Source organism: Pterocles gutturalis, unplaced genomic scaffold (assembly GCF_000699245.1).
Source record: "Pterocles gutturalis isolate BGI_N339 unplaced genomic scaffold, ASM69924v1 scaffold7455, whole genome shotgun sequence".
Taxonomy (NCBI): Eukaryota; Metazoa; Chordata; class Aves; order Pterocliformes; family Pteroclidae; genus Pterocles; species Pterocles gutturalis.
The window spans coordinates 42,508-51,347 of NW_010138166.1; the positions used below are offsets into that span (position 1 = coordinate 42,508).

At 38.9% G+C, this 8,840-nt stretch overlaps 1 protein-coding gene across 1 annotated transcript in view; it reads left to right on the forward strand.

The window, feature by feature from the left end:
• The window catches only part of LOC104468662 (neuron navigator 2-like), a gene marked incomplete at both ends in the record, with an annotated part of 107,574 nt that overhangs the window by 23,350 nt on the left and 75,384 nt on the right, over window positions 1-8,840 (forward strand). Inside the window, 2 exon segments of the mRNA XM_010082880.1 lie at window positions 833-901; window positions 3,976-4,133. Coding sequence (XP_010081182.1) covers window positions 833-901; window positions 3,976-4,133 — 227 coding nt within the window.

The following is an 8,840-nucleotide window of genomic DNA, read 5'->3' on the forward strand; positions in this document are numbered from 1 at the left end:
AGGGTTCAGTGGGTATCAGTGGGAGGATTAAAGGTTGAAGCCATATTTGCATAACCACTAAGGTATGAAGGCTTTTTTCTTAAAATATCTCAAATTAAGTTAAGGCCTATTTGTGTTAAAATAACACACATTAAGGTGAACATTTGCTTAAGTGCTGCTTTATGAGGGATATAAACAGTTTAAGTGAAGCCTTCCAAGTGAGACTACTCAGACCTTATTTGGGTTTTGTTTATGTCTTTCTTCATGAATCATGCTCATTTTGGGTGTAAACAATATTTTTGTATTAATGAAAAACACAGTGTTGCTACAGCACGTATAAACTTGGAAAGGAAATAATTACTCTGAAACAAATATGTGTTTGACCATATTTCTGTGGCTTTTCTGTCAAAAACCTGCAGAGATGCATGGGACCTTTTGAATATTACTTTGATATTTTTAGCCCATTGTGTGGATTGTGCTGGGTTTCAAATAATTTAAAAATATCTAACCTGAAGGTCTTAAATGTCATGTTTTCCTAGTGCATATTAAAGTTAAATTGCTCAGAATCTGCAGAAAATACGTATGGTAAAATATTGAGAAGAAGAGTAATAAAGTTGGGGTTTCCATGCAGCATTGCATGTTCATTACTCTATAAAAATTAATTAATTTCAGATTTTAGGAGTTTTAACTTGAAGACATACTCAGGCAAGAGGCTTTCCCCCCTCCCCCCCCCCCCCCCAGTGAAATTCATAAAAACCCTTTCCTCCCTGAAACTAGTTACTAAGTTCATCAGCTTTAAAAAAAAAAGTTTTTGTTCAATGTTATCTTCCACTTTTTCTTTCCTGTCATACAGTGCATCTCCCAGGGACTCATCTCAAAGCAAAATCATCCGATTCACTCTTGGTCAGAAAAAGTCTTCTAGGTTAGCACTTCTTCATCTTCTGCAAAGCATGAATAATCCTGAACCGTGGAAGTGTTAGAATGGATTCTAATTTTTTCTTTTCTTTATTTTTTTTCTTTTTTTTTTTTTTTTTTTTTTAAAAAGGGGTAAAAATTGCCTTTTGGCCCGCCAGAAGATAATTTAAACATTTTGGCCCGCCAGAAGATAATTTGGTTTTTTTGTTCTTATGAGCTTTTGCTTTTGAGAACAAAACATGGTTCTGGGAGTTCTTTCCTCTCTGTACATATCTGTATTCGTTGTACTTAAATCTGCTTTATTGAAACGACTAGCATCAGGCTAGTGTCTTAGCCAGTAAAAACACCACCACGTGCAGCATGTGAGCCCGCACAGCACCGTGTGGGTCTGCCTCGTCAGAGCTCCCCGGTGCTCTGAAGCAGAGCCCATCTAATCCATCTAATCTCCCTGAAAATGATTAATAGGTATTCCAGTCTATGTTTTACTGGGAATTTTTATAGAGTTATACAGTGGTAAACTATACTATACCATTTTTGTTCAGCTTGTGAACTATTACTTATGATTTTTATTCGGCTTGGCAAGGTTGTATAGATTTAGTTCCGCTGTATAATTTGGATTTATTTCCCCCATCTTATTTCTTTTATGACAGCAGTGAAGGTCTGCAGCATAACCCCTGTTAAAATGTCCCATGTTTCCTTTTCATGTTCTCTCTTGATCATAATTATGCCTTGACAGTTTGTATTTGCCTAGAAGAGGTGCTGAAGAGCAGTAATGGAAAGTCTTCTCCAAGCTCGTTACCTTGACTCTAGTAGCAAGAAGCTAGAAACATCCCCCTGAACCTGTTTTTTTCCCTAGATTTCACAGGCACTGCTGTGAACTAGCTTGGCCTAATACCAAAAGCAGAGGCTTCAAAACAGTCACTTAAACTACGAAGGGGAAAGAAAAACCTCAGAGAAATGATTTCTTCCTCGAGAATGTTTTTAGCACTTTTTTTTTTTTTAATTGTCAGTGTGTTTTTGTTGGCAGTGATAATACTGACCTGAATCGAAAACTTGTCACTTCTTGAGTGGTCATGTGGTTTGAGTAGCTTTATTTACTCTAAAATGTGACAGGTTTGCAAAGCCTGTGTGGGCATGTGTGGGGAGCCTTTCCTTAGCCATCGGTACGAGAACATTATCCCTTCCCTCCTGCCAAGCCCTCCCAGCAAACTCCCCTCCCGGTACTGGGGGCTCCGGTGACCTTCCTGCAGTGGTTGGCCCGTACCTGCAATGTTTTATCACTGGGTAGAGACTTTCAGCTCAGGTATCTTGGGCATCCTTCCTACCCATAGGAAACCTAGCTCATTACACGTTAAGCCAAACAAAGTCTTAATGAACTTTCTTGTCTTGGTGACTTCCAAGTTCTCCAGAACAGCGTTTGTCCCCAGTTTGCTTCTCCCCTGAGTCTCCTCTGCAGCGGATGAAGCATCTCTGAGGTGTTCTCCTTTACACCTTGCTGCAATGATGACCATGTACAACTTTCTAGCACCCCCCAGTGCTGAAAAAGGCTGGATAAATTGAGGGGCTCGTCTAAAGGGCTTCAGCAAAGTCAACCTCAGAACCATGATGTGCTGTGCCAGATCTGTAGTGGTTTGAGCTTGAAAATTAATTTTTGGTTTTGTATTTGAATGATGCCCTTGTGTCTTACCCTCTTTTGAGCTCTGAAAGCATGTGCATGCAGCTGCTGACATTTTTGCTCTTTTTCTTTCATGTTTCTTTTTATATTTCCGATTTCTTTGCTATTCTCAGAGAAGTCAGTTTATTTAGGAAGCGCTGCCAGGCTCCTTCCTGGCTTCTCTTCCTTCCCAGAGGCACAACGGTGGTGTGGTTGGTTGCATCCCCATTCTCTCTGACTACTGGGATTTCTTCATTTTAGCCCATTGGCACAAGTTATGTAAGACAGATTTTTGTGGTTTATATAAAGAAGTTTTAAAGAGTTTCTACCATACGGAAAATGCAAAGATGGCACAGAGCGGTCCCTTGCGCTGCTGCTGTAGGTGAATGAACTGGTTCTGTCTTTTAGTCGTTGATGTGATGTCCTTGCTTTCAGAACAGTGAGCCCTTTCACTGACTCTCTTCACTCTACATTTTGAGCAACTACCAAATCTTTCAATTTTTAATATTTCATCTATTTGGAATGTAGAAATATGTGCTCATTAGCACACACAATACAGTACAAACATGGAAACTTTCTGCATGAACTTTGTCTTTGAAGGACACAAGCACACAGATTGTTCTGACATGCGATGCCCGTGGCTTTGCTAATGCTGTTGGGCTTTTTATAGTCTTCCCCCTCCGCTTTTGAAGCATGAAAGTAGTATCCCTCCCTGTCTACTTACTGCAGAATCCTAACTACATTTTTTTCTAGGTATACAGCTAAATCTTGTAAATACAGGTAAGGAAACACTGGAAGAGGTTGACTCAGTTTAAACCAGAGGCTTATACCAGCTCACCAATAATGTGGTTGCCCTAAGAGGGGGCACTTCGGCTTCATGTGATTTTTTTTTTTTTTTATAGGCTCAAATAAGGAAAACAAGTGAAAGTTTCACTGAGCTTGGCTGCTAGGCTTTGTGGCTTTCAGAGCAGAGATGTGATGTGCTTCTCTCCAAGGGAAAAGGCAGCCGTGTTCTGTCTCATTAATTCCAAAATAAGGGTAGCCCTTATGTGAGCAGATATAGCAAAGTGTCCAGCAATCTTGTTTATGAGCAGTAGTGTCTCACTTAGTCTCAACCTTGTACAAGTGGTATTGCTCCACTGAATTTACTTGCAACTATTTCTGATTCACAAGAGTTGTGGCAAGTGACCATTAATTTCAGTTCAAGTTTTTTTTTTCTGATGTAAAGCAATTCAGACTTTAGCTTGCTTGACATATTTTTCATCTAGAATGACTTTTTTGTTTGTTCTTATAAAAGAACTAAGCCCCTTATGAGTATATGCTTGTGGTATTGATCCTTTTCTTTTCAGCTTGTGCATGGTATTCCATAGTTTCTTGCCCAGAGTGCTTTTTAAATGTATTTAATTATATTGTAATTTTTTCATCAGACTTCCAGGCCCCACCACGAGGGTGTCCGCTGCAGGCAGTGAGGCCAAAGCTCGTGGTTCTATTAGTGCCAACAACCGACGCAGCCAGAGCTTTAACAATTACGACAAATCCAAGCCTGGACTTCCCCCTCCAACACCAACAAGTAGCAATGACAAAGGTAAGCACTTGAGATTTTGGCACCCTCAGGTTTTTCTTAATAGTGGCTTTGTTCAGGGGAAATGGAATTTTCCATTAAGCTTCAGAAGTTGTAAGACTCTTTCAAACTGTATGTTGTAAACATGACACTTAAAATCCAAAAACCAGCTGGCTTTTCTTGAGAAAGGTTTAGTCCTCCTTTAATATCAGTGAAGTTGTGACTTGCTGTCCTGAAGGTATATGCAAAAAATAGCTTCCAGAAAAACTGGCACTGGTGGAAATATTTTTTTTAATTTTGCTTCGAACACAGATAAGGGGGAGTGAATTAATCAAAAAATGAGATGTTTTGATGAGTAGTTTGACAGGAATGGAAAATGACCACTAAAGATTTCTTCAGTGTTTTTATATGATAAATAGTACCATTGGCTTTCCTTTCCTCCACTGTTGTGGAAGATTATTTAAGTTACAAAAATACATGATTTAAATCTAATTTCAGGAATCACATAGGGTTTAAAGGCAGGAACATGTTATAGTTTTATAAATGTTGCAGTGGAACTGTGCCTATGGCAGAGCATCAGAAATGCCAAGTATCCTGTTCTGTCTGAAGCGGTGCTTTTTAAAATGCCATTTACTGACTTTGTGTCCGTTCACTAAGCTGGTAATCTGCCAGCATTCATTAGCTTGAGTTTGTAGCTCTGAGCTCTATAATGCAGCATTTACCAGTGGAGTTCTGGGGGATGTGGCTGGTGAGAACTGAGCAAATCGCTCTAGTCTGATATGGTCAAATTGCTGGCGCAGGCTGGCAGCTAATTCTGTATCCTTAGCAAAGTCATTGCGCTTACGGAGATAGGTCAGCTTTGGGTTTCAGTGCGATCTTCTTGCAGTAGTGACTCGGCAGTCGCAGCCTTTAGGCTCAAGTCTCCTTGGCCATGTGTAACTTCTATTAACAGTAACGGGGATTTTGCTTGAGGGAACAATACTGGTCTGGTTCAACTTGCCTGTGGTTCTTATGATTGTATCTTTTCAGGAAATTGTGTTTTTTCCTTCTCTAGAAATTGTTGTCCTATGGCTGCATGTCATCAGATTTTGTAATGTTACCCCATCTAGCCATTACAGCCCAAAACCTCATCTTGTGATGATGGCAGTGGGGGGTCCTCAGCATCCTCCAGGGACATTCCACATCACCCCGATCAGGCCTTTTCTAAGAAGAAAATTAAATTCACAGCTGAATAATGCAAGTATTATAATTATAATATAATGTATTAGCATAAATTAGCAACATTCTACCATGCTAAAATCCATGCTTACAATCTTTACTATATAAACAGTAATGATTTAACGGTACCATCAGGATCTAGAGTCATTTCTAAATCTGAATTAGGTCTGGCTTTCAGTGAAAAGAACAAGCTGAGAAGTTATGGCATGAGCAGCAGAACTGATGAAGCCATGTTTTCCTGTGTAATACCTCTCCATTCTCCCTCTGCCTCCTCCTTGTCAATACTCTCCTCTTTTGTTCGTGTCCCATAACCACTGGACTGGGGAGACGCAGCGTGGGATGTGTCTGGTCCTGAAGCATGTGTTGGTTGGCCAGATGATCCCTGCCTGCGTATGGGTGGTGTGCTGTTAGGCTGCATTGAAGAGAGAACTTGAACTATCTTGGCTTTTTCTCAGTTTACCGAGATTACTAAATAAGGAAAATAAAGTACTGGTTTCAGTCTTAAAAAAAAAACAAGTCCTCACACATACAGAGAAATAACAATAATTTGTCAGCTGAGTAACTTAAATATCAACTGCTTTTAGGCAGGCAATTCTGTGGACCCTCATTCTTCATTGTAATCCATCTCTTCAGAAAGATAAACTGGTTGCTGAAGAAGCATGTGAGATCATCTGCTTCCTATGAATATTACAAATGATTGAAAGAAACAAGGTTGGTTTTTAGGTTGACAGCCTACATAAGTTGCATTGAACACTCAGAATTTTGCTCTGGTCAAAATTTCCAGTCATAAATTATGGCCTTCAAAAAAAAAAAAAAAAAAAAGAGGACTTATGTAAGTTGAACTTGAACTTAAAAGTATAATCATGACACAAAGTTGGTCTGCATCCATGAGAAACAAAAGCAGTTGGTCTGACAAATTTTTGGCTTATTTTAAGTTAATTGTAACGTTGCCAGACAAAGTTTATTGTCACAGTGCTAAGACAATTCAAGTTTTCTGACCCATATCCTGTATTTTGCCTAAGGAAATGAGACTGTACATGACCGTGGTGTGTGCCAGCCTTGGTAAGTTTTCATCACTTTGCCCACTACACCTCTGTTGCACGTTTTTGGAGAAGGAAATAGGGTGAAGGGAAATCTGCCTGCTTTGGCAGACTTTTTTGGCACAAGTAGTCGCTTTGTGAGAGAAGGTAGCCTTCAGTGTATTGTATTTGAATCATTTCTTACAAAGTAGGTTTTAATTTTCAGCTTTTATTAATCTGTGGTCTTTCCTCCAAATGTGAATTGTCTCGTTAGTCAATCGTCCGTGTCTTGTGGCAATGAAAATGCATTAATTGAAACAGAATACATCAGAAATGAAAAGGACAGTAAATGGAGCACGGAGGAATAGCTAGCTACTGCAAAATAAATAACCTAGATTTTTTTGAAAGCTTCTGCTAGTCTATTAATGATGAGACCCCTGGTTTTCTAGAAATCTTGGGGAAAGGATTTATATAACATCGAAAACGATTACACTGTTGCATAAAAATAAGAGATTCTTGGATGTATCCATGCGTTTGTTGTGAGATGTGTATGTACTCTTAGCAAAGGAGATACAATTCTCACCTCCCCACAGCTTACATTGTGTCTTCAGTATTTTATTTTGCTTTCTCAGTCTTCACATGCTGTCTGAAACCAGTTTCAAGATGTGGAGAAGAGACAGACCTTCTCTAGCAGGGATTACATTTGCCCTGCTGACACAGCTCAAGTACAGAGGGTGGCATAGAGACAGAGGGAAGTATGGGGACCTGCAGATCCCAGAGAGACAGGATCTCAGTGCAGTGACAATTTGGCGTAAATTGGACCTGTATGAAGCCAGCAGTAAGGGGCTAATGTTACTTGAGTCCAGCTCTGAGCTCTGGCAGGTATAAAATTACCACACTTTGATACCTTTAAATATTATTTCCTTTTGAATTTTTTATTAAGGATAGACTAGTTAAATAGGAAGAGATATTAAGGTGTTTCAAATGACAGTTAGGGAATTTCTTTCCTATAACTTTTTAACTTGGTGTTAGCAAAATAGGAATGAGTACCAAGTAAGTAAAATATTAGCAGGGAAATGTAACCTCCGCTCCACTGAGCAAATCAGTCTTATTGGCGTATGGTTACCTATGCGAAATGTGTGCTAAAAATGAGTGCACTTTGTATGTAAGCAGTTATATTTATCGGTACAGCTCAAGAGGGCATGGCATGTTTTGACATAGCTTTAGTAGGAATGATTCTTTGAAGCTAAATCAATAGAGCTGCAATGAGATTTTCACAAGTAGACATACAGGAATCCACGTGGTACTGATTCCTGGAGGGGCACTGCTCAGGTCACTGGAGGATTCTCTAGTGTGCTTGTACATCCCTGTTGTCTGAATTAGCAGACATCAATTTAAAATAAAAAAGAAAAAAAAAAAGTGATTGTCCAGAGTTTGTTTACAAGGCAGTCTTTTACTTTACTGATGCTCATGCAAACCACAGTTTTTCATGTCAGCTTTACTGTGAAATAAATATTTTTTAAAATTTATTTAAATGTCCTCTTGTGTAAAGAGTAGAAAATCCTAGATCTGGAACTGAACCACTTTAAATTTCACCTCCTAATCTCTCAAATGTTTCGTATTAAATCCTGCTTTGGTATAAAAAGTACGTAGGAATATGCTCTTGCGGCTTGGTTCTATGTGATAGTGAGCTTGTTGAACTCAGCGTCGTTTAAGGTCATTTAAAAGTGGCAGATATGGATTACATCAAACCCTCAGATTCAATTTTAAAATGCTGCTTTAGAAATAGAGAAACTCTTGTCCTTAGACATTGAGATCAAAATTCGTCATTCTTGTGGGTAGTATCTTGAAGGCTAAAATTTTCAGCAGTGTTAGGCTTTGGAAAAGAGGGATGCTAATAAAGCAGAAGAGCTCTACATAATTAGAGGTTTGGGAAAACTCCTTTGCAGCTAGGTATTTAAAAGGTTAATTTATGTTCTTTGCCTGAAAGAAAGGTTAGCTACAAGATACCTGTAGGGAGTGAGATTTATAGTAATAAGGATTCTTTGTTATCTCCATAGATAGCATATGAGTGTCCATTAGTTTGGAATTTGAAATTAGCCCAATTCAGCCCACAAACTGGATACTTTTAAGAATGAGGATGATTAGCCATTGAAAGAGATTAAATTGGACATACTGAGTAAAATTGTAATACTTTCCCAGAGCTGATGTTGAGACAGAGGTTACAGTTTTGGCTCAGAAATTTCTAAGCAAAATTCTTCAAACCACGTTATCTTTAAGATCAACTCCAATGATTCTAGTAGTTTTCTTGAATCAAAAATCTTTCTTTAAGTGCATGAAAATGGAGGACAAGCCCTCTTCTATAGCTGCACATAAAAATCAGATGAAATGTTTGATGTTCTGAATTGACTGGGTTTGGCTCCTTTACCAAGTACAGGATGGTCAAGTGAAGTTGCACAAGCTTCCTCACTGGCACCCTTATGATCTGCTGAAC